The following is a 23136-nucleotide window of genomic DNA, read 5'->3' on the forward strand; positions in this document are numbered from 1 at the left end:
TCTCCGTCACTCTTGCCACAGGATGTTCTGATCTAGCTTCATAAACGTAGATCCACAGGGCCTGCAGGGCCCCTCAGAGCCTGCCTGATGCCTCCTCCCACCTTCTGGGGGGAGTGCACTTGACAAGCATCCTGCTGGTCCTTTGAAACTTTGAGAGGGGCCTACTCCCTCCTGTTTTGGGGGGGGGAGGTGCCCGTGCAGCCTCCTTGATGAGCTTCTCTCTGCAGCAACCAGTCCTTCACCCACAGCTCCCCCACCCCCATTTCCCAGCCCGACTCTTCATCCATTCCGCTGCTTCTTGGAATCTTTCCTGTCCATCCCATCCCAGCAGTGTGGCCAATGTGATTCTTTAAAGATGAAAATGTGGCCATTTCACTCACCTGCTCAAACACCTTCCGAGGCTCCCTTTGTTCCAAGATCGTGTTTTCATCCAGCTCGATCACCCACCACCTGCGAAAGCTCCGCTGTCACTGATCTCCGAGCCTCTGGCTGCCGAGACCCTGCTCCGTCCCAGCAACCTTTGCTGGTTCTCTTGGCACCTGCCTCCCTGGCTTCAGTGAGACGTTCTCCCAGTCCCACTGGAAGCGCACCTACACTCAAGGCCCTTTGGTGCCCTGGCCCCAGCCCCTGCACAGTGCCCTCTCGGAAGAGAGTGAAGGAACTGGCAGTGCCTTCAGGCTGCACCTGTGCCCAGGCAGGAGCGGTGCTGATGCCATGGGCTCCTGAACCCCCCAGGGGGCGCTCGGCAGGATTCAAGGCTGTGTCCTCGGGGAGCAAAGCCACCACCTGGGGCCGATGGACACTTTCCCACCCCAGTGCCTGAGGAGCGGGGGCGCCCTGGCTGCTCAGCGAGTGTGCGTCCGTGAGGGAGGGAATGAAGGCTCGTTTCACTGGTCTCAGCCAGCCACGCCGCCCCTGCGAACGCGGGTGTGCGCCCGGAGCCGTGCCTTCTCTGTGCAGGCTCACACGCCTTTTCATTCCGTGGCCTGGGCTTGAGTGTACAAAATGGCCAAATAGAAGCACAAAGCGCAGGTTCATGAGTTTGCTCGTTGTTTTTGCTTAGCAAGGACCTAAGAATGGCTACATTTTTACATACAGTTCAAATACCTTAATTGGGCTCTCAAATATGGAAGTATATGAGGAAACATGTCATTATTTACAAAGTTTTCATTATGGAAATTTTCACACAGGTTCAAAAGCAGGGTTCATAGTGTCATGAACCCCAGGTACTTCGTGCTTCCAGAACGAGGGCTGTTTGTGTTTCGTCAGCAATGTTGCTGCCTCCCTCTACCCGACTCGTTTTGAAGCAAATCCTAGGCATTATATAGTTTTGTCTACAAATATTTCAGTATTCCTACAAATATTTCAGTATTCTTAAAAAAAAAAAGACCAGGTTTGCCTTTTCATAAGCTTCCTGTAGAATATATTGCTTAGATTTTTCACTCAACATGTTTGAGATTTTCATATCATTGCAGAAATAAGTTAATTTTTTGCAATGTAGTATTCTGTTAACAAAGCAAATTTGAGTTTTTAAGAAGAGAACCATATAACATAACCACTTGTGCACCTAAATATATTTCAGTCATTTTGTAACATTATCAGTTCAGTCAAGTCAATCTGTCGATCAAATTTCGATTCTCTCGGTTCCACTCATATGTGGTGGGTTGTTTCGGGTTGGCTTGTTGAGACCAGGCGCAGGAAATACTTCCAATGTCTGAAAGCCTGCTTCCTGCCTGTTCGAAAAGGACACACAGAAGAGCCTCATGTTAAGAGCCGTGTCTCCTGTATTTTTAGGAAGCGGATGAGTTTTGACCCATCAGCACCGCTCGTTCAGGAGCCGGGTTTGTGGGGAGGAGGGTGGACATTCCCCTGCCCAGCTGCCTGGTCACGTGCTACGCGCCTCGTCTGTGTTGCAGAGTTCTGCCTCCTACGAGGGAAGTGCGGCGGCTTTGAGCTCGAGAGGAGAGACCTGATCTTCCTGGACCCCCTGCCCTTCAGAGAGTTTGCCCTTAGGGACATGCCGGATGCTGGGCCATCTGCCCCAGACGAACCACTGAGTGTTTTAAAACAAGGTATCATCAGTGGGGGGGGTGGGGGACTATACTGAGCCGCTGGCTAATTTCGAGCATTGTGCCCCAAGAAGCGATGGCTTCAGAAGCGGTGAGGTGACTCTAGTGACTTTGAGGGAAGCATTTGAGAACAGAAAGGACAGTGCCTCTGAGGCAGGCCTAGCCCACTCAGAGGTCCCCTTGGTCGGATCTTAGGGAACCTCTGGTCTTGGGTGCCACGTTTTGAGATGGTGGCCGGAGACTGAGGAGCATAAGAACCTGGGGCCTCACATTTTCTTTCACTGTAACCACAGAAGCCGTGTGGACTACTAAGAATAGCTAGTCAGCAGCAAGGAGAGAAAACCCATGTTTTGCATGTGTCGTTATAATCGGCTTCACTGCCAAGACAAGGCTTTGTCAGCATTTGCAAAATGTCACTTTGAGGCTCTTTACCCACACGGTCTGGAGCCTGTGGGGCCGAGGCAACCAGGGAGAGGGAGGGGGAGGGGGAGGGGGAGGGGAGGGGACTACCTGTGACTTGCCTGCAGCAACCCCTCTGCTCCCCACAGCAGTCTGTTACAAAAAGTTGGAGGTTTTTTGCAGGGAGAGGCAGAGACTGGAGTACAGTGTACAGAAGGGGAGGCGGGCAAGGAAGAGGAGAGACAAATAGCTATGGAAGAGCTGAGTACAGAGAACTAGGAGCAGCTCGGAATACACTGCGCCTTGGAGGGTCGGGGCGGAGACACACCAGTGGGGCTTCAGAGAGTCCCAAACCAGGAGACGCTTTTGTTTCGGCAGCAAAAATAGTGTTGGGAGAATGGTACTGAAGGCCTGCTCTTAAAATAAGGCTTTCGGGTCTCATGCAGGCCCCTCCTCCGCCTCCTTGAGATCCATAATGGAGTGCAGTTTTCCACTGCCCCGTACACACTGGTGACGTCGTGGGTTAGAACCACAGCAGCGGTGGCCCTGTGGCCTAGACCTGCACTGCAGGGAGGTGACAAGACTGGGCTGCAGCCTGTAATTTCCTTTCCCATCAGTCCACCCCGTAGGCTGGGCCGTTCTAGTGAGCGGCAGGCGAAGAGTAGGAACGCAGGAGTAGGGTGGGGGCTGGCCTGGCTTAGTGCCCTAGGACGCTAGAGGCACCAGGGCAGCCCTTCTTCCCAGGCTCCTACAAAGACCTGGTTGATTCCGGGTTGTTACTAGGGCAGCATGTGACTATGTCAGTCACTGACGTGGCACACTCCTCTCCACAGGGCTCCCTACACCCATCTGCTGGAATTTGCCATGAGCAGAAGCAGTGCATTTACGTATTAGTATGCGTCCCTCCGTACAAAAGCTTTTAGACTCCCACTGGGCTTAATTTGCTAGAAGCTTCTGACTATCTTTAAAACAAAAATGATGATGATGATGATTCCAAGGGAGAGGCTGCAATATCCCCAAAATTCGTGGGCCCGCGAACCTGTTCTCCAGGGCCAGGATGGGCAAAGAAAGGAGGATGGGCAAAGCACAGGAGCTGGGTCTGCTGTGAAATGGGGGGGGGGGCAGCCTCTCTGAAATGCAGGCATTATTAAAGGACACAAAATCCACAATGTATTAGAAGAAGGGGTGAAAAATAATAGTTTGGAATCTGCATGGTTCTGAAGCACTGCAAAAGTACTGACTGATGCTGAGCAAATAGGCCTTGATAAATTACTGCTATAAAAGAGGAGTCTCAACGACTCTTTCCAGAAAAACTGATGAACGTTTAGTGCGTCATCATAAAAAAAGGTGAAGTCTAACACGAAACGGGGCCGCCCTCCCCTGCTCCTTTCTGGTGGTAGTTTGGTTATTGAAAACACTCAGGGTGGCATTTAACTCGGTGTCCTTTATTTCCGAGTTCTGTGACTGACTGTGCAGCTGGGAGAGTCTATGAAAGAACTGAGGACAATTAGCTATAAAAAGCTAGAGTTGCTGTCCCTGTTCTGAGACACGCACGGCCGTCCTGAGCCAGGCGTACTCTGCTGCTTTCACAGTGACGCTGCCCTTGGAGAGGGCTTTCCATCCCTTTGGACGGCTGCCGGAGCAGGAGCGGACGGCACTGAGTGGCGTCCTTCAGGTGGTCCTGTCTGATGAGGAGTTGCTTGTGGTCCTGGAACAACTGGTAAGACTGAGAGACATCTTGAGGCTCAGTGTCTCCCCCTGGGCATCCTGAAGATGTGGACAGGCTGGACCCCTTGAGACAAGGGTGTGAACTGGGGATATCATTGCATTTAAAATTTCCCACCTCCCTTGATCCCTAAAGGTTCTTTTGTTCCTTACACCCAGGTCCTTAGTTTTCTAACTGCAGAGTAGTAGTTGATGTCAGGAATCTAAGTGTGTATTGGTACCCCGGGGCTGCTATAACAAATGACCACAAACTGTCTAAGCTTGAAACAATGAAAGTTCATTCTCTCAGTTGTGGAGGTCAGGAGTCTGCCATTAAATGTCAGCAGGGCCATGCTTCCCCCAAAGGCTGGAGGGGCACACCCTCCCCTGACCCCAACAGTCCTGGTGTTCCTTGGCTTGTGGCCACATTGCTCCAATGCATATATCTCCCCATGGCCTTGTCCTCTGTGTCATCTCTTTTCTGTTCCTTAATGGACACCCCCACATGGATCGTCCTGGTCTCCTGGTGGATTTAGGGCTGACCTCAACCTAGGAGGATCTCATCCCAAGATCCTTACGTTAAGTGCATTTGCGAACTCTCATTCCAGTAAGGTCACACTCTCAAGTTCCAGGTAGACATGTATTTGGGGAGGGGGGCACTGTTGAACCCACTACAAGGGGGCTCCGTGCTAGTCTAGCAAGTCAACCTATTGTGCTCAGAACAGATCGAACAGCAGGCCTTAGTGTATTTTTGTAGCAGGATTTTCCGGGGAGGTTGAGGTCTTCAGCTGTCAGTCGTAGGAATGGTGAGGGACACACCAGGCTTGCGGCCCTGCTTCCCTGGGGGAGGCTGGGGAGCCTCTCAACCTGGTTTTTGCTACACTTGTGTTTTTTGGTTGTGGTCTTTTGGTTTTGCTTTTATGCAGAGTTTGAACTCTGAGTTTTGGATTTAATGCTTTATGGCTTCCAGGGAAGCATTCACATTGTTTTTCCCTCTTGAAATTGGTTTGTGCCAAAAGAGCCCAGTGACCAGTGATGGAACCAGCAGTTGTTGAAACAGTCCAGCCGCCCAGGACACCCATGTGTTCTGGAGGATGCAGTGCTCATGGGAGGGTGTGCTAGCCCCTGGGAGAACACAGATATTTTTTTAAAAACTCACCTTTACTTCCTCAGATGTCTCCTTCCAAGGGAGAAATGTCAGGCAAGCACCCTGTGGAAAGAGTGTCAGCTGCCTGGGTGTCGGGGAGTGGTGGGCTCCCGCACACATGCATCTGGACGTGGATGCTACAGTGGAGCAGGACTGGATGGGTGGTGCGAGGCCGCCAGGGGAGCCCTTGCTGGCAGGACCACCCACCTCCCAGCAGGTCCCCCGTGGACAGATGAGGCTGTCCGGGGCCCAGTTGGGAAGGTGGCTGGGGGCTGGTGTGCCAAGTTTAAAGCTACTCCTCAGCTGTGTGTGTAGTCACGTGTTCTTGGCCCCTGCTCCAACCCGGCAGAGGCTGTCCTGGAGGATTCTACCCAATGGTTCCTGCAGGCGTCCTCCCCTTGCTGCGAAAGTCCTTGGGCAAGGCTGTGAGGAAATACAACCTGTCTCTGTGAGGAAGTATGACCTGGTGGATTAGTAACTTAAAAACATAGAGGAGAGTGCAGGGTTAAAGCAAAGAACACGTTATTGCTTTACTGGGGAGATGGCAAAGGGCAAGGGGCCCAGTGTGTGGGTCAGAGGACGCAGCCTGGCCTCCAGCTTCATCGAACTGTCACTTTCCTCCTCCCCTGCAGTGTGACGACATGGTCAGCGGCCTGCCGCCCCCACTGGCAGTACTCGGGGAGCTGAAGCCCCCCCAGAGGCAGAACCTCACGGCCTTCCTGCAGCTGGTGGGGTGCAGTGTGCAGGGCGAGTGTCCAGACCCACAGGGTGTGGTCAGCAACCAGAAGCTCTTTGCTACAGCCTACTTCTTGGTCAGTGCACTAGCAGGTATGCAAAAAAGAAACTTTATTCCTGTTGTTGCTTACAGATTGCTTTGCTTACTACTGTGGAAGACTGGTACCTAGGGTTTCCCGCCTTCAGCAGTGTGTGGAGGACAGGCAGTGGAGGGCTGAGGAAGTTTACATGGTTGTGATGAAGTCCCAGAGCTGAGTGTGAAGGCCTGTCCACGGCCACTCCTTCAGGGAGTACTTCCCTTCCACCACTGCCCCAGTCCCCACCCCAGAGGGCTGTCTGTGGGCTCACCCCTCCCTAGCAGGGAAGGCAGCTCCCCAGACACAGCCTGGCACGCACTCTTGAGCCCTGCCAGTGCTGAGTAGCAGGGGCTTTCTGGTGGTTCCTCCTATTCTTCTTTGTGAGCTCACCACCCCAGAGTTGTGGCCCTTGGCGCAGGCAGGCTGCGGAGAGCTCCCCGAAGCAGCAGGGTGTGGGCTCAGCAGCTCCACACCTTCTCCAGTGCAAGGCCCGCCAGTGACGGCTGAGTCTGAGCCTGTCTCATTTCACTTAGCATAGTGCCCTCAAGGTCAAGGTCCAACCATTTGCCAAGGTTGCCAAAAATGACAAGATTTTCCTTTTTACTGCTTCATAATATTCCAGTGTATATGTATACACATTCCTTTATCCATTCACCCACTAACAGACACTTCGTTACTTCCATCCCTTAGCTATGGTGAGTAATGCTGCAATGAAAGTGGGGGTGCAGATATCTTTTTGGGCTGGTAGTTTCATTTTCTTTGGATATATACCCAGAAGTGGGATTGTCAGATCATATGGTAATTATTTTTTAATTTTTTGAGGAATCTCCCTACTGTTTTCCAAAGAGGGTACAGTAATCTACATTCCCACCAACAGTGCACAAGGGTGCATGCTGTCCTCCACATCTGTGCCAGCATTTATCTCGTCTTTTTGGTGATGGACCCATTCTAGCGGGCGTATGGTGGTATCTTCTGGTTTTGAACTTTTGGTGATGGATGATGATTCATGTTGAGTCCCTTTTTATGTACTGCTTGGCCACCTATAGTATCTTTGGAAAAACACCTATTCGTATTCTCTATTTTCTTATGTTTTATAGAATTTTATTTATTTTTTTAAATTGGATTTACTGGGCCCTGGCTGGTGTAGCTCAGTGGACTGAGCATGGGCTGTGAACCAAAGGGTCACTGGTTCAATTCCCAGTCAGGGCACATGCCTGGGTTGTGGGCCAGGTCCTCAGTGGGGGCCACATGAGAGGCAACCACACATCGATGTTTCTCTCCTTCTCTTTCCCCTCTGTCTGAAAACAAATAATAAATCTTAAAAAAATAAATTGGATTTACTGGGGTGACACTGGTTAGTAAATTATACAGGTTTCAGGTGTACAGTTTTGTAACACAGCATCTATACACTGTGTTGTGCTTGCCACTCCACATCAAGTCTCCTGTCACCATTCACCCCTGTACCCTCTTCTACCTCCCACACCCATTTTCCCTCTGGTCATCACCAAACCGTTCTCTGCTCTCCTTTTTTCATTTTTTTGCTACTGAATTGTGAGAGTTCTTCATATAGTTTGGATATTAACCCATTATCAGGTGTATGTTTTACAAATGCTTTTTCCTGTTTCATTGGTTTCCTTTGCTGTGCAGAGGTTTTTCAGTTTGATATGGTCCCACTTGTTTATTTTTCCTTTTGTTGCCTTTGTTTTTGGTATCGAATCCAAAAAAATCGCCAAGACTGATGTCAAGGAGCTTACTGCCTGTTTGAGGAGTTTTATGGTTTCAGATCTTATCTTTAATTTTTTGTCTATTTCCAGTTAATTCTGTGTAAGGTAGCTGTCCAGTTTTCCCAGCACCATTTACTGGAGAGACTATCCTTTCCCCATCATATTCTTGGCTCCTGGGTCAACACAAACGTATGTGTGCGTTGACTTACGGGTGTTCTGACTGTTCTGACCCGTGTGTCTGTTTCTAGGCCAAGACCATATTTTTGGTTGCTGTAGTTTTGTAACATAGTTTGGAATCAAGGAGTGTGTTGCCTCCAGCTTTGTTATTTATTCTCAGGATTGGACTGAATCTGTAGAATGCTTTTGGTCATGTGGACATTTTTAACAATAGTAAGTTTTCCAGTCCATAAGCATGGAATATCTTTCCATTCTTTTGTCTTTACAATTTCTTCATTTAATGTCTTACGGTTTTCAGTGTACAGATGTTTCCTCTTCTTGGATAAATTTACTCCAAGTTTTCTTGATACGATTATAAATGGTATTGTTTCCTTAATTCTGATAGTTTATTAGTATATAGAAACACAACATATTTTTGTACAAATTTTGCATCCTACAACTTCGCTAAATTTATTAATTCTAACAGTTTTTGGGTGCAGTTTCTAGAACTTTCTCTACATACTAACATTTTTATTTGCTTTACTTCTTCCTTACCAATTTGGATGCTTTTTGGTTCTTTTTCTTGCCTAACTGATCAGAGCTAGATGTTGATGGGGCTCGTGTCCCTGATGTAGGTGGGTGCCCGGTGTAGCTGGCTTAAACCCTCTGTTCCTCAGGAGAGGCTCTGGGTTGTGTGTTCCCCTTTGACTGAGTTGCCAAAGTGAGGGCAGAATTTACAGTGAAAGTGTGTCTCAGCCTTTCTTACCTGCTTCCACGTGGGTTTTTCTTGTTCACCTGATGTGCAGAGTCATTCAAGTAGCTTTTGGGTTTTTCCCAGAGGAAACTATTCCACTGTAGCTGTCGGTTCGGTGCATCCATGAGGAGGTGAGTTCAGGATCTGCTATGTCCCCACGTTGAGCCGGCCTCCTGTGTTGAATGCATTTCAATGTCTTCAGCCCCAGCATGTGGCCTGCCTCCAGGACCACTTGGTGACTTTAAGCATGAATGCCCCAGGCCTCATTTGTAAAACAGAGTCAGAAGATGGAAGAGCCATCAAAATAAATCACCTGCATTTAAGAAACATTGCACAAGCCTATATATGTTTAGTAGGCACTGCTAGGTGGTGGTGAAGTAAAATCATCCTTGCCCTCAAGGCAATCGGAGTCAACTAATAAAAGTAGTTGGTAAACTGTAGAGCAGATGTGTTCTTCCATCCCTGTGTGCCTTGTACCATGCTGAAAATAGTGAAAACCCGCCTGAGTGACAGAGAACTGACACATGTCCAGTAAGGGATGAGGATGATTACCTGCGACTCAGGAGCCTCCCGAAAAGTTAGGAAATGGAAGCACAAACAAGTCATTGTGACAGTGGCCCACCCGAGACTTTCTCACATCCCAGGTGACTTTGTTCCTGCCCTTCCCAGCCCCGTGATCTTTCTCCTGGGCCACCTACACTATCTTCTTCTTTCTGATTTGGGAAAAAGGCCTCCTTGAGAATCTGTTGAAAGCTGGGGATCCCTTCTGTAGGCAAATGCACAGACAACATTTAAATGCAATTTTAGGGGGTTCTCCAGCAGGATCATCCCTCAGAGCTGCGCCATCCTTGTGGCAGCCACCTTCTGCTGGAAACAGGACCGGGGACTCTGCCGGGTCCCAGCCTCAGCGACTTGCCACCGTTTATAGATAAGGCTGCTGATGAACGCAGGAGATGGAGTTCATCTCCTAGGCCAGGAGATTCAGCCTGTGCCTCTTTCTCGTTTGCCTTTTGAGTTCAAAGGTTGTGTCTCTAGGGAGAGGGTACTTTTGGCATCTGTTTTGCCCTGGGAGGGGAGGTATTTAAAATCCATTTGGAATAACACTGACCTGGATTTTCTTTCCCCGGGGCTTGACAGGGTCGGGACTTCTGGTACAGGGGCTGGAGTTACACAGCTCTGTGCCAGCTCCCTGCCATTGGTGGCCTTTGTCAAAGTAGTGGTGGGCCGGGGCCCCACACGGTCCTGGGTTTATGAGGTGTGTTGTGTCATCCCTTTATCAGGCCACATTGCAATTTTCTCCTAAAATGACTAATGGGTTCTAAACCCAGGTCACAAATAGTTTACTCAGCTCTCTGATATACAAAAACAAAAATATCTATGGTCAACGGAGGAAACATTCTCAGAGAGGTACATCCAAGGTCACAACCCAAATATGTAGTGGGGCCTACACATACCTCTTTTCATCAAATTCCCAGTTCTTTCTATTTTTCCTTGCTTTTCTAACCCTGTACAGTTCTTCCTCACTGGCAATTTAAATGTCAAGAAATATCCTCCGTGAACATATAGATGTAGGAACCAGATAACCAGCTATTTTCTGAAATGCCTTTGATGCCTGTTTGGCACCATTCATTCATTCAATAATTACTAAGCATAAACCCTGCCCAGCTGCCTGGAGAGCCCAAAAAGTATAAATTAGGTACCGCTCAGGGGCTGGCTCTGTTCCCATAGATACTTTTGTTTGTTTTTGACAGTGACTGATTTTGGTCTTTTGCAGAAATGCCAGATAACGCAGCAGCTCTGCTGGGCACCTGCTGTAAACTCCAGATTATTCCTACGCTGTGTCACTTGGTAAGGAACCTTCCAGAAGGGACCTGGGGATGGGCAGGACTGGGGAGATAATGAGGAGCTGGACACCTAACAGCTGGAAAAGCACTTCTAGGCTTTCCCTTTCACAACAGCCCTTCAATGTGAGTTAAACAGGTATTATCGACTCTGCTCTTTCACACCTGCCTAACACACCTCACCTTATATGAAGACTGAGGCCCAGAGGGAAAGAATTTGTCTGAAAAACTTGCTAGCGGGGCTAGGACTTGAACCTTGTCTTTAGACTTAAACCTTACACTTTTCTCATTTTGTGAAGACAATTTTGGCTAAGCCCTGGTACAACACATCAGAGGGGGAGCTAGACCTGCTTTATTTCTCCCTGTACCAGATCCACCTGGGAGGTTCTCAAAGGGCCTGCTGGGTCTCAGAGAGACATTTCATTCTCTCTCAGAACTGTCATCAGCTGTGTGCTCCCAGGACATGTCAGCGCTATAGCAAGAGTCGGTAATGATGAGCTCAGCCCCAAGACTCAAGATTAAGCCTTTCCTTTTTAAATTACAAATCGGGTCACTAGTCGAAGGAGCTATCAGTGGGCTGCCTGGAACCCACTCTAACGGGACAGCTCCCCTCCTGTGGCCCCTGCATGTGCTGCTCAGCCTGGGGCAGACAGAGGAGCACAGCATGCAGGCCTGGATTATTTTAAGGGGTGGTTACTAAGGGCCAAGGCCAGCATGCTCTGTAGGACCAGAGCTCCCACCTTTGCATGCAGATCTGGGAAGCAGATGTTGGGGTAGATGGCCCAGCTAGGGCCCTGAAATGCTGTACATCCCTCTGGGAGACTGAGCACTGTGGTCAGTGCCTTTGGTACTTCTTTGCCCAGGAAAGGCATCTGAAGACTGCAGCAAAGCCTCATTCCAAGGAGCAGTGTAGACGTCATTCGCAACCCAAAGCAGATTCTACCCGCCCAGGGGAATGTGGATTCTTATACTTTGACCACAAAAAATGAACTACTTGGAAACATGGGGCAGCATGTGGGTACTGCAGCCAGCTGGGAGTAAAAGCTGCTGGTGTAGTTTGGTTATGGAAATAATATGTTTCCATACATCACAGTAGCTCTGCTTTTGCAACCCAGCTGTTTCACAACAACTGGTGCTTAGCATTTCCCAAGTTGGTCCTTACCAAGTGTTTACAAAGTCACCAACTGGATTCAGGAAGTATATACAGAATGAAAATACCACCAAGGCCACACTACTCTACTCCCTCTCCCATTAAATTCACACTTAGTTGTCATCTTCCTTGCACATCAGCTCAAGGATTTAATTTGTGTGTCGTTTCCAAGTCTGTTCACTGGTGTTTTAAAAAGAGCCCTTAGGACACACGCCGAGTTCCAGAATGGCTGGTATTCTACTTTGGCACAGAACTTCCCACCCACAGAGTCCTTTGTTTGTCTTCCTGGGCTGCTCAACACAAACAAAGAATTTTTCTTTAAAGACCTTCCTGAGGATCTTTATATAATCTCCCCTAGATACTGCAACAATTCTCAAGATGGCCAGGTTCCTGCCTCGTGAAGGAATTCGGGTATCATGTGTATCTTACGGGGACTTACTTAGAACAGGGTATAGCAATTTACTGGCACTTCTGTCTTATCTTGTCTGTTGGCCAGAGTAACCTTGAGAGGCTTTCAAAGGCCTTTTGGGAGAACAGTGTCGGGCACATGAACACATCTGCCAAACTGGTAAAAGGAGAGTTAGAATCAGCAGAGAATGTTAATCTCACCCCACCATCCTCTGGGTGACTGTAATCTCTTTTATACCTAGAAGTGCCTCTGGGCACTTAGGGTTGGCAGATGCTCAGAGTAGGAAGCTGGATGCAGCTCAGCACTTCTCCCCCAGAGCCCACCGAGCTGCTTGGCTGCCTTTGGCCTGTGCTAGGGGAGCTCATTCTTAAATTGCAGGACGTGGTGCTTACAGAACAGACCTATCCACGCTCTGAAGCATAATCGATAGTTCACTGTCTAGGCCAAGTGGTAACACTACGCCTGTGGTGACACTGTGTAAGTTGTATGTGGTGCATCTACAAGGTGTAGACTTGTAAGGCTGATTTTGATAATACCCCCCAAGTACTTTTGTATTCAAATGAGTGCTGCCCCTCGGCAGAGGTCACTCCCAGTAAGGTCACCATTGCTCTCAGAACACTTCCAGGAATCTTTCCGACCCCCTTCAGATCTAGTTAAAAATCATGCATACCGTATAGGTTTCATTTTTAATTTTAAATTGTACTCTCTACATTCCTAATCTGATCTGGCTCTGAATACCTGTTTAAAAGTCAAATTTACTGGCAAATTTGTAATTACTAAAGATTAAACAATAAAGCGCCACAGGCACCAACCAAGACTCCAAAGAGCCAAGTTTCAAATGTTTTCAGTGGTTGCAGTTTGGGCGGCAGTCTCACTGAAGGACTAACGTTCATTCAACACAGTGAGGGTCTGGGTCTAGGCAGGGTAAATGGTGAGCATGACAGGTCAGGTCCCTGCTGTCCTGGGCAGCTTAGGTCTTAGTGAACAGACTAAACAGTGATTGTCAAGAAAATAGATAAAGCAAGCATATGAAGGCAATACAATAACACGGTAGTGGCTGGGGTGTGGGGTGGGAGTAGATGGATGGAGTGGGGTGGGGTGAGGCGAGGCCCTTCTGATGGAGAAGTTCAACTGACAGCAGAGACACGGCAGGAAAAGTCTACGTGGACTCTGGAGGAGGAGTGTCCAGGTAGAAGGAAGGACAAGGGCAAAGGTTCTTGAGGCAGGAAGCATACAATAAACTATGGCAGTTTATTTCCCTTTGAGGAGTTTGTGCAAATATTCTCAAATCTTCATTAAAGAAATCAAACAGACCATACATGTTGTGTGTGTGAGCCAGTTAAATTCTGACCTTTCTAATCTGCTGGCATCAGTGCATCTCTTAGCAAGTAGTTCCAAGAGTAGGGATGTAGACAGGGCTCCACGCAAACTGGAAACATCAGGCTTGGGGTCCTGGTCTGGGACAAATATACCTTGTTACATCTTAAAGTTTTCCTGCTTCATCTGGAAAATCAAAAAAAATTGTTTTGCATAATTAGCTAGAAGTGTATTACTAGCCAACAATGCAGATTTTCTATAACACATCTGAGTGAAAGTTTAAAATGTGCCATTTCAGCTCCGAGCACTGTCTGCTGGTGGAGACCCTGATCTTGGAGAGACAGCCCTGGCCCCTCTGAGAGACACAGAACGGTTTGGGATTGCGCAGCGCCTGCTTGCCACAGCCAACGTTAACCTGGAGAGACGACAGTCCTCTGTAAAAGCCGTCACCTGCCAAGTCCCTAACATTTCCCCACTTGTTCTTTATATAAGCCTGAGTGGGCTCCATGCTTTAGGCAGAGCACATCAATAACGTCACATGTGAATCACGAGTACATGTCATCAGTCAAGGGCACTTTTCAGCATCGCTGAGCTACTACTACTTTGGGACTTAGGTCAGAGCCACGTTAAGTGTTGATCAAGGAAATGAATGTACAAAAGAGTTTAAGAAGTAGTGCCTGTGCGTGATGAGCCACCACAAGCTCAGCCACCAGATGCTCTGTAATCATTTGTGTCTCACAAGAGGGCCCCTGGTGCCGGTGACCCAGTGTGCATGTTCAACTCCAGCCCCTGGAGGTCTGGGAGAGGGCTCGCAGTCCTACACCAGCAGACACTTGGGCCCTTTTCTCTGGAGAAAAAGGGGTCCATCCATCACTTATATTTCCCACTTTCTTCCTGTTACACAGAAACAGATGGGTCTGACACTTTGATCCAAAAATTCATTTTCAGTGGTGCATGCTGTGGGGAGGCAATTTCTCTTCATAGAAGGCTATGTTCTGGATGTGCTATGTGCTCTGAAGTGATTGAAAAATGAACTGTGAATGCCACTGGACTACATGTATTCTGCTAAATAAAATTATCCTACAAAAGTCTAAGAGCAGGCCACCCTTCCTCGGGGTCCTGCATGAAGCATTTTATCCGACTCTGCCATGCTTTGATGAACATACCTATTCTAGGTCAAGAACTGTGTGCTAATTTTACATGCGTGCCGGATGTTTCATTTGTAAAATACATATTATATCAAAGGAAACTCTGAATAGTATACATTTTGCTTTTTCTTGTTTCCACATCCTTCTACTATAACTAGCCTAGGGACCTGAAACCCCTCTTGCTTTCCCTTAGCAAAACATGGCTGAGCTTTACTATGAGAATTTGTGTCACTTAGGAGGCAGTGGGGACCAGGGGCAGCGCTGTTGGAGAGAAATGTGTTGTTCAGCATGTTTTTTACCTCACCATCATCTACCCCCCTCCCTGCTTTTGAGATTCTAGTGAGAAATGAAGCAAGTAACCTTTCTGTCACCTGTGAAAAATGAGACTACCCTCATGCAAATACCTATGACGTGTGAGAAAAAAGGTTGCATAGCTGTGCACTGTGGTGGCAACCACATAGAAAAGTGCCTTACGCACAAATTGGACGGCAACACACAAAAGAGAAAATAGTGCAAAAATGCTGGCACAACTCGTGCCTTTTTGTCTGGTTTTCTGAAATAAAATACATATAAGGAACAAACTGTGGGCAGATGGTGTGATATGAGTCTGCTTGTGGAAAAACTAGATATAGCCCTGGCTGGTGTAGCTCAGTGGATTGAGCGCGGTTCGATTCCCAGTAGGGCACATGCCTGGGAATGGCAGGCCAGTTCCTGGCAGGGGACTCACTAGAGGCAACCATACATTGATGTTTCTCTCCTTCTCTCCTTCCCTTCCCCTCTGAAGATAAATAAATAAAATCTTAAAAAAAAAGAAAAACTAGATATACATGGATCGCCATGCATGAAAATCTCATTTATGAGTCCACTTGAAACCCAACAGTGGCTCCTTTGGGGAGAGGATTTAGAGGTTATGATACAGGGTGCAGCCAAGAGGGGGACCCCAAAAAAGGGATTTGGAATGGTGTCCAGAACTCAAGGTGTATAGGAATTATTGGACGGACATACAAGATGTCCTCACCCCTTCCCCCACAGGTGTGAGTTGGGGAAAGGGACACATGGAGCAGGAACATGCAGGGCTGTTTTGTACAGCCACAGCCTTGCAGCTAATCCATGGCATGGTCATTTCACATACCCATAGCCTTTGGTGGGTCACTTGGATACGTTAAATGGCTGTGGCCAGGCTTGGAGCCAGGGGGATGAAGTCACTTCCCCCCAAGATGTAACTGGGGGGCAGGTCCCCCGAGTTACAGCACCTGTGTGGGAGCTTGGAGAAGATTGGCTCCATGACACGGGGCCTTACTTGTCCAGATACAACAACGATGGCAGCCCAGTAAACTTGTCATAATACAGAAATACTGGCAGGTGTAACTGATCATGGGAGGAGTCGGAAATAGGGGTACAGGGGAAGACTGGCGTGGGGATTTAAACCCAGACATGGAAGCCATTGAAAGGGGGAGAGCCATGCGGTTTTGGGCAGAGTGAGGACCCGCCCCCCTCTTGCCCAGGTGAAAAGGGAGAACCATGCAGCTTTGCCAGAATGGAGATCCCTGTGGCCAGGTGAAGAAGAAAGACATGCGCTTTTGGTGGAGTGTGGACCCCTGCAGCTTTGGTAGAAGAGGCCCACGCCGCTTTGGGGCGCTCCCTTTGGCCGAGTGGCCTAGAAAGCAGGAGAGCCTTTGACTGGAAAAATGGGTACAAAGAACTCTTGCCAGTGGACCGTGAGAAGGTGCCGCATGACTTTAGATTAACTAGAGATCCTGCCTGGACGGCGACACAGCTGATGGTACCAGCGGCCTGGAAAAACGGACGTGTGCTCTTTTCCTGATTTAAGGTGCCCAGAGTTAGGACAGGGGGAGAAGGGAGCGCTGTGTGCCTGTAAGTAGATACCCTAAAGGACTTTGATATTTTAATGAAGACTAGTGTTAGGTCTGAATAGCATTAAATAAACATTTCCTTTCCTCTTCACAAATCTCTGGCATTGAGAGAAGTCTTGATGATTAGCTTGGTAGGGGGTCCGGACGGTATTAGTATACCATCCTCTGGAGTCTGGGCCCGGTGTATCTGTTTTGTACCAGTTTTTCTGGCATCCCTGGGTGGGCCAAATATTGCCCCCCTTGGACCCCTGTTCGGTAACAGGGCAAAAGGTAGGGGAAGGAGGTGGTTCACCCTTCTATTCCTGTTAGAATTTTGTACGTATTATCTTCTAAATAATAAGAAACTAAACCAACACACACAAAGATACACCTCAGACAGAAAGAAAAGATACCACCCCAGCAAGTGTGAAAAGCTTGGGTCACATCAAAGAAGCAACAGGCATTTTAGCTGTTTCTACAGTTGCCCCAACACTGGCCAGTTACCCAGCTGGACACAGCCTTAGGCTGGGAAAAGAGTTCCCAGGCCCCGGTTACTGCCAGGCTTCTCAGCAGACCTCTGCTGGGACGTGGTGGGCCCGGCAGTGCGGGTGAGTTCGGGTGAGTGCGGGTGACACGGCCTCCAGGAGTGTCTTCTCACTGGTATCCGTATCCTTAAATATGATTACTACTTTGAAATTAACTTTACTTACTGCTTGAGATCAAGAACCACACTTACTTTAATCGTTAGATTTGGAAACAAGTCCTAATAGGCTAGGCAGAGTGGTATTTCCTGCGACAGAACAGCGCAGCCTCCTTAACGCTGACGTTTCCACGACCGCTGCTCTTCCATAAACGGACACAAGCAGCAACACTGACTGGCTAGTGAGGTGTGGTCTGACAATGGCCTCTTAAAGGTGCCCACAACCTAGTAAGCCCTGGAACCTATGAACATGTTACCATACATAACGGAAAAGAACTTTACAGAAGTTTTAATGTTAGGGACCTTGAAACAGATTATCTTGGATTGTCTGGGTGAGCCCTTAAAAAAGGGAGAAGAATCAGTGAGAGAGACCTGGCTGAAAAAATGCAGAAGAGATGAGGCATGACAAGGATTCAGTGCTGCTGCTGGCTCTGAACACAGGGGACTGGTTCAGGATGAGAGGACAGTCCATCCAACAGCAAGTAAGGAAGTGGGGACATCAGTTCAACGGCTGAATGAACCTGAAGTTGGCCAACAACCTGACTCGATTCCCCTCCAGACCTCCAGAGAGGAGCCTGGGTGGCTGGAGGCATCTCGACTGTGGCCTGCTGGGGCCTGCACTGGGTTTCAAACCCCCAGAGCTCAGATCAGCCTCGTGTTAAACTGCTAAATTGTGCTAACTTGTTACTGGGGTGATGGCAAATTGACAGGTAGCATAAGATAGAAGAGTGAACTGCTTAAGTCCTCATTTAATGTCATTGAGATTCTTGGAAACTGCAGCTTTAAGCGAAACATGGAACAAAATCATTTTTAACCATAAGCTAATTAATATAAACATGAGTCAAGAACCACGAGTGAAGTTCTTACAGCATATTTCTGGTTACAAAATGAACACCAAACTTCTAAAGACCCAAAATACTTCTAATATTAAACAATGAAATAGATGTGAGCTATAACAAGCACTTATGATGATAAAAACAAGAGAGCAATTTTCTCACCTGATGATACCGGTTCAGGGTCACAGGTGGCTGAAGTCTTTCCAGCACTGCAGGGCACAAGGTGAGACCCACACCAGACAGGACGCCCTTCCTTCGCAGGGCCACTCACCCCCACACCTATATGCACCTACTCTGACTGGCACAAGTCAGACACGCCAATTAACCCAACATGCCCGTTTCTGGGGTGTGGAAGGAAACCCACACAGACATGGAAAGAACAGGCAAACTCCACACACACAGTGGCCTCAGCCAGTAATTTTTTCCTCACATCATTAGAACGAAACAACACTGAACAAAACTGATGTTATTCAAGGAACTGCTATATATGAATCCTGATTCTTTTAGAGACACCAGAAATACATTCATGCAGCAATTTCTTAATTATGAGGTATGGAGTCCTAGAAACCAGCTTGGGAAAGAGCATCGGAGTGCCCTTTCTGGAAACAGGTTTCCTGCACTCACCGAGTCACACCTTCATCTCCTGGCCAGCCAGGTGGGTCCACCTCGCCTTCTCACTGCAGGCCTTGGGGCTGAGCTGTGTGCCGTGGCAGGACTTGTCTTTCCCACCAGGGTTTCTCCTTCTTGGGTGGCTGGGAAATGGCCCTAGTATCATCCCATGACATCTAAGCATAGAGGCCTTTTCTTGATCCTATATTTTAATCTTCTCTGTCTTTGACTTTCCTCAAGTACATTGTCTTTGAAAGCTTGGGCTGGTATAGAGGAAATAATAGTTAAACAGGAGAGGCAGGTGGAAAATGTATACATTTATCTTCGTGGGAAAAAACCAAATGACATTAGAGGGTTTTTACAAAAATGATTATCGTTTAAAAAAAGGTTCCAAAGCTAATCTTATATCCTCTGTATTTTATTATTTGTAAGCCTCAGTTCTACTATAAATAAAACAGTACATTTTTCCAATATTAAATATTTATTTCTTTTTACATACAAAAATATTTTACCAGGTGTATGCAATTTCACAGATAGATCATTTCAATAATTTTTGTTTTGGACAGCACATGAAAATGTGAAAAAAATTTATAGGGACAGTTTTCAAAAAATCAATACTTAACTGTACTACAGGAAAACTTTATTTATACAAGGATAGTTTCTTTTACATAGGAATTAGCAATACAATTACTTGGAAAGCAGTAGCAATTTTTATTTTTAAATATTTTTCCTCAGAAACTTACTTTAGCAGCTTGTTCAGCTTTGATTTTTAGGTTGCTAATAAGATTTTGTCCTCCATTAAACAAATTCTACAATCATTTCATAGAGGTTAAAAAGAGCATGCATTTGTGCTCAAAATAAAGATATACCAAAATGAAATGGAGGGGAAAAATCCCCCAAAGCAATGATTTTACAATACTCAGCACAGCCTCTAACAGAGCTTAACGTATTATGCAGAAAATGACATTTGTTGCCGAACCCCAGTGCTCACTCATCTATAGCAAAACCCAAGATACCACTCCCTTGCTACTGAAGACACTGGAGCCCTCTTTAACACAGCACACAGCCAGAGGAAATACTCATCCTGCATTTCCACCACAGATGGAAATGAGCTCCAGTCTGGTTCTATCTGAAAAGACATGGCGTTCCTCCCGTGGACCATGTTCACCAGAGCAGCCTTTCTGTATTCTGAGCAATGTAACTTATCATCTCTCCTATTTAAAGAGGAAAATCACACAGTTTAACTGGTAATGACTTCAAGTTTAATGCTGGTAACTTACAGCTGAGGAGTTTTTAATGCTATACATTTTTCCTCTTCCTCCAAGCTCTCAGGTCACCTTGACTGGTATGAGGAAAGCAAAATTTCAGGTATGGCTGTCAGATTTATGTTTCCACCCATGGCTTGTTGTTTCTGAAGGACAATAAAGACCTCAATTCCCAACTTTTAAAATAAGACCTTTGGGCTTTTGCTCTATGTAGCCTGTTTGGTGGGACTCAAGACGGGTTTACAAGCATTCAGTGATTCCATCACTCAAGTTATAAGCAGCATTTCTGTTAGCTGTAGATGTGTTCATTCAGTTTGTGCTGGAGATTAGAAAACAGTAAAAGCTAGCAGTTAAAAAAAAAAGAGAGAAAAAGAGAGAGAGAGAGAGGTGTTGTTTCTGACTGACTTCAGTGTGTGGAGGCAGGTTAGATTTACCATCACAGCACCACAGTATCAGCCAGCCAACAGCCATGGGGAGTTAGAAAGAGGATGTAAAAAGTATTCAGATTAGAGGTCCACCAGAAACAGACACCTTTTAAACTTTATACAATACTATCAGTTAGACAACAAGGGCCGGGGTGATCAATTTCAGGCGTTAATAACAGGGTAGGGCAGCCTCATGGGGCAAAGATCAGTGTGTCTGCTAATGTAATAGAGCACTGGATTGCTTACTTAGTCTGACCTGTGACTGGTCTGGTTGGACTTGGAATGGGATTCAAACTAAAACGGACCATCTGCCCAGGGCCACTAAGAGAGCGAAACAGACCCTCTTCCAGGCTGGAACTAGGTCCTCAGAGCCCAACATGGAGATAAGATTCGTAAATGGTGTGCACCATTTACTGTTACCTCTGAAAGACGTACACTTTAAAAGAACTAAAAATAATTAACCTCAGTGTAAGCAAATGCATACAATAAACAGATAAAGTAGCCTAATAAAGACTTTGTCGTTTAGCATTTACCACATCAGAGTTCCAAATTACTTCTCGTAATTTAAACTGAAGACTAATGTTAAGTTAACCTTATTTAACAAATGGAATATTAAAATTCAAGAGATATACAAGTTTTACCAAAGGTCACATGGTCAGGGGTCAGAATTATATCTCAGCCAGAAGTACATCATCTCTATTTTTACCAAAAGGGAGGCTATTTTAAGGAAAGTAGTGCAGTGTGTTGCAGAAGTGCAAACTATGCTTTTAAATTCTTACCTTAGAAATTTGAGATCATCATTTTCTTTACTTTTTGGTGGATTACGGACTCATTTTTGATTCTGTGCACTAAATCATTCCAAGAACACAGGAAGTAACATGACTAATTATGGGGTATTTTTAAATGAATAAAACTTGAAGCTAACAGAAATGCATTTAAAAATAATCTTACCTTAAAAAATTATAGAACTGTTATCTTCCTCAGGAATACAATGTATATTTACATAAAAACTGATATGATATTTAATTAGTCAATTGTATTCTTAAGTCTGTAAATAATATTCACTTGTATTATATAAAATAATCCTATCATTTAAAATACTGAATTTGTCCCAAGAACTTAAAGTATATTACAGATGTTATTATATGGATTCTCACAGCACATCCTTTGAAACAAGAAGAGGGCAGGTACCATAATCTCTAAGCCTGAACCATATCCTGAATCCATTAGAAGGCTTAAATAAGTATTTCCCAAGAGGTTTTCATCTAGGACTCTCCTTTTTTCCATAAGGAAATTAAGTTATAATGACAATTTTATGGGCTTAATACTTCATTTATTTATCAAAAAGGAGATTAGTATCTGACTCAAGGTAAAAGCCAAAGCCCTTTTAAACAATGTGAAAAAAGTTCCAGAATATACAACTGGGGAGTAATTAAAAGTTTAAAAAGTTGAATTAAAAGACATTTAGAAAGTAAAATAAAATTTAAGAACACTAGTTATAATTACATGGGTGAATATATTTAGTTTTATTATTTGTGTATTTTAGAAGAATTTTACATATTATACACATATCTTATATATATATTATATATACGGTGACTCAAACATTTAAAAAATGACCTGTTGTCTATATACACAAAATTTTGGGATTACTTTTTCCATATTTAGTATAAAGGCTCATTACTACAAAATTACTGGCTCTCTAGCCTGTGATTTCTGGAAATTGGAGTGTTGTTTCAGAAGCTGTAAAAGCACAATGTAAGCAGATCACTATTTTGACCAATTTTCAAACTTTAACAATCCAAAATAATTGCACCTAACTCCATGGCTATCCATCTTGAAAAATCAACCCCAAATCACGATCATGACACATGCTATACATAAAAAATAAATACCAATTTAATAAATTTTTAAAGTAAAGATCATCTTTCATTATTGGGATATTATGGTCAAAGTATCTAGTATCTGGCCATAATCTATAATGCCATATTATTGTATTTTTTTTGCTAGTTTGCATTTCCTGTATTAATAATCAACTTTCTCTTTTAAGGAAAACTAGTCCTTATAAGCAATTACAAATAAGTTTTACGAGCTTCGAATCTGGGGTTCAGGTTACTATAGCTGTAGTCACTCTGGGTTTACAATAATGATTTTTTAGTAAGCTATGTTCAGCAATTGTATAGTTAAGGTTAGCAAAAATAAATCAAGTCTTGAAGTATTGGATATTTGATATTACCCAGCATCAAATAGAAACTGAGACTGCAAAATCAGGCCCGGCTATAATGAAAGTGAAATTCTACTTATAGCACTTCACATATACGAGGTCTGTCCAGAAGGTATCCAGCCATGGAATATGAAAAATAGAGACATTTATTGAAGAAGATACAAGAACCTTTGTACATAGGACAATGATACCTCAGTTCCCTTCAAAGTAGGCACCTTGAGACCTCACACAGTTCTCCCAATCACCATCAGCTGCCCCATCATATTTTTCTGACTCTCATCCATGGTTGGAAATCTCTTCCCTTTCAAAGGTGATTTTAGTTTGGGGAAAAGCCAGAAGTCACAGGGTGCCACATCTGGGCTGTAGGGGGGCTGAGTCACTTGGGTGATTTGATGTTTCACCAAACACCTCTGCATGAGATGTGATGTGTGAGTAGCTGCATTGTTGTGATGAAGCTGCCAATCACGGCTGCCCATAGCTGTGGCCTTCTGAATCATCCGAATAGTTTCCGTGGAGGAATGTTCAAGGTTAATGCAAAATGCGATGCAGGTTCGTTGTTCTACTTGTTCATTTTGAATGTGACAGCCATGCAGT

At 45.8% G+C, this 23136-nt stretch overlaps 1 protein-coding gene and 1 long non-coding RNA gene across 2 annotated transcripts in view; one reads left to right on the forward strand and one right to left on the reverse strand.

The window, feature by feature from the left end:
* The window catches only part of GSDME (gasdermin E), a 45922-nt gene extending 31346 nt beyond the window's left edge, over nt 1–14576 (forward strand). Inside the window, exons 6-10 of the mRNA XM_037041282.1 lie at nt 1917–2072; nt 4061–4188; nt 5952–6147; nt 10540–10613; nt 13781–14576. Coding sequence (XP_036897177.1) covers nt 1917–2072; nt 4061–4188; nt 5952–6147; nt 10540–10613; nt 13781–14014 — 788 coding nt within the window. The 3' untranslated portion in view covers nt 14015–14576. The remainder of the gene's footprint in view (nt 1–1916; nt 2073–4060; nt 4189–5951; nt 6148–10539; nt 10614–13780) is intronic.
* Nucleotides 6081–22707, reverse strand: LOC118983607 (uncharacterized). The gene is made up of 5 exons (XR_005065753.1): nt 18644–22707; nt 13517–13668; nt 11868–12046; nt 8778–9078; nt 6081–6140 (listed from the first exon to the last, which is right to left on the reverse strand). It is a non-coding gene; the product is annotated as an uncharacterized LOC118983607 (long non-coding RNA).
* Between the last annotated feature and the right edge of the window lie 429 nt (nt 22708–23136).

This window comes from Sturnira hondurensis, unplaced genomic scaffold (genome assembly GCF_014824575.4).
Source record: "Sturnira hondurensis isolate 20B ecotype Veracruz unplaced genomic scaffold, ASM1482457v3 Scaffold0002840, whole genome shotgun sequence".
In the NCBI taxonomy this organism is placed as follows: Eukaryota; Metazoa; Chordata; class Mammalia; order Chiroptera; family Phyllostomidae; genus Sturnira; species Sturnira hondurensis.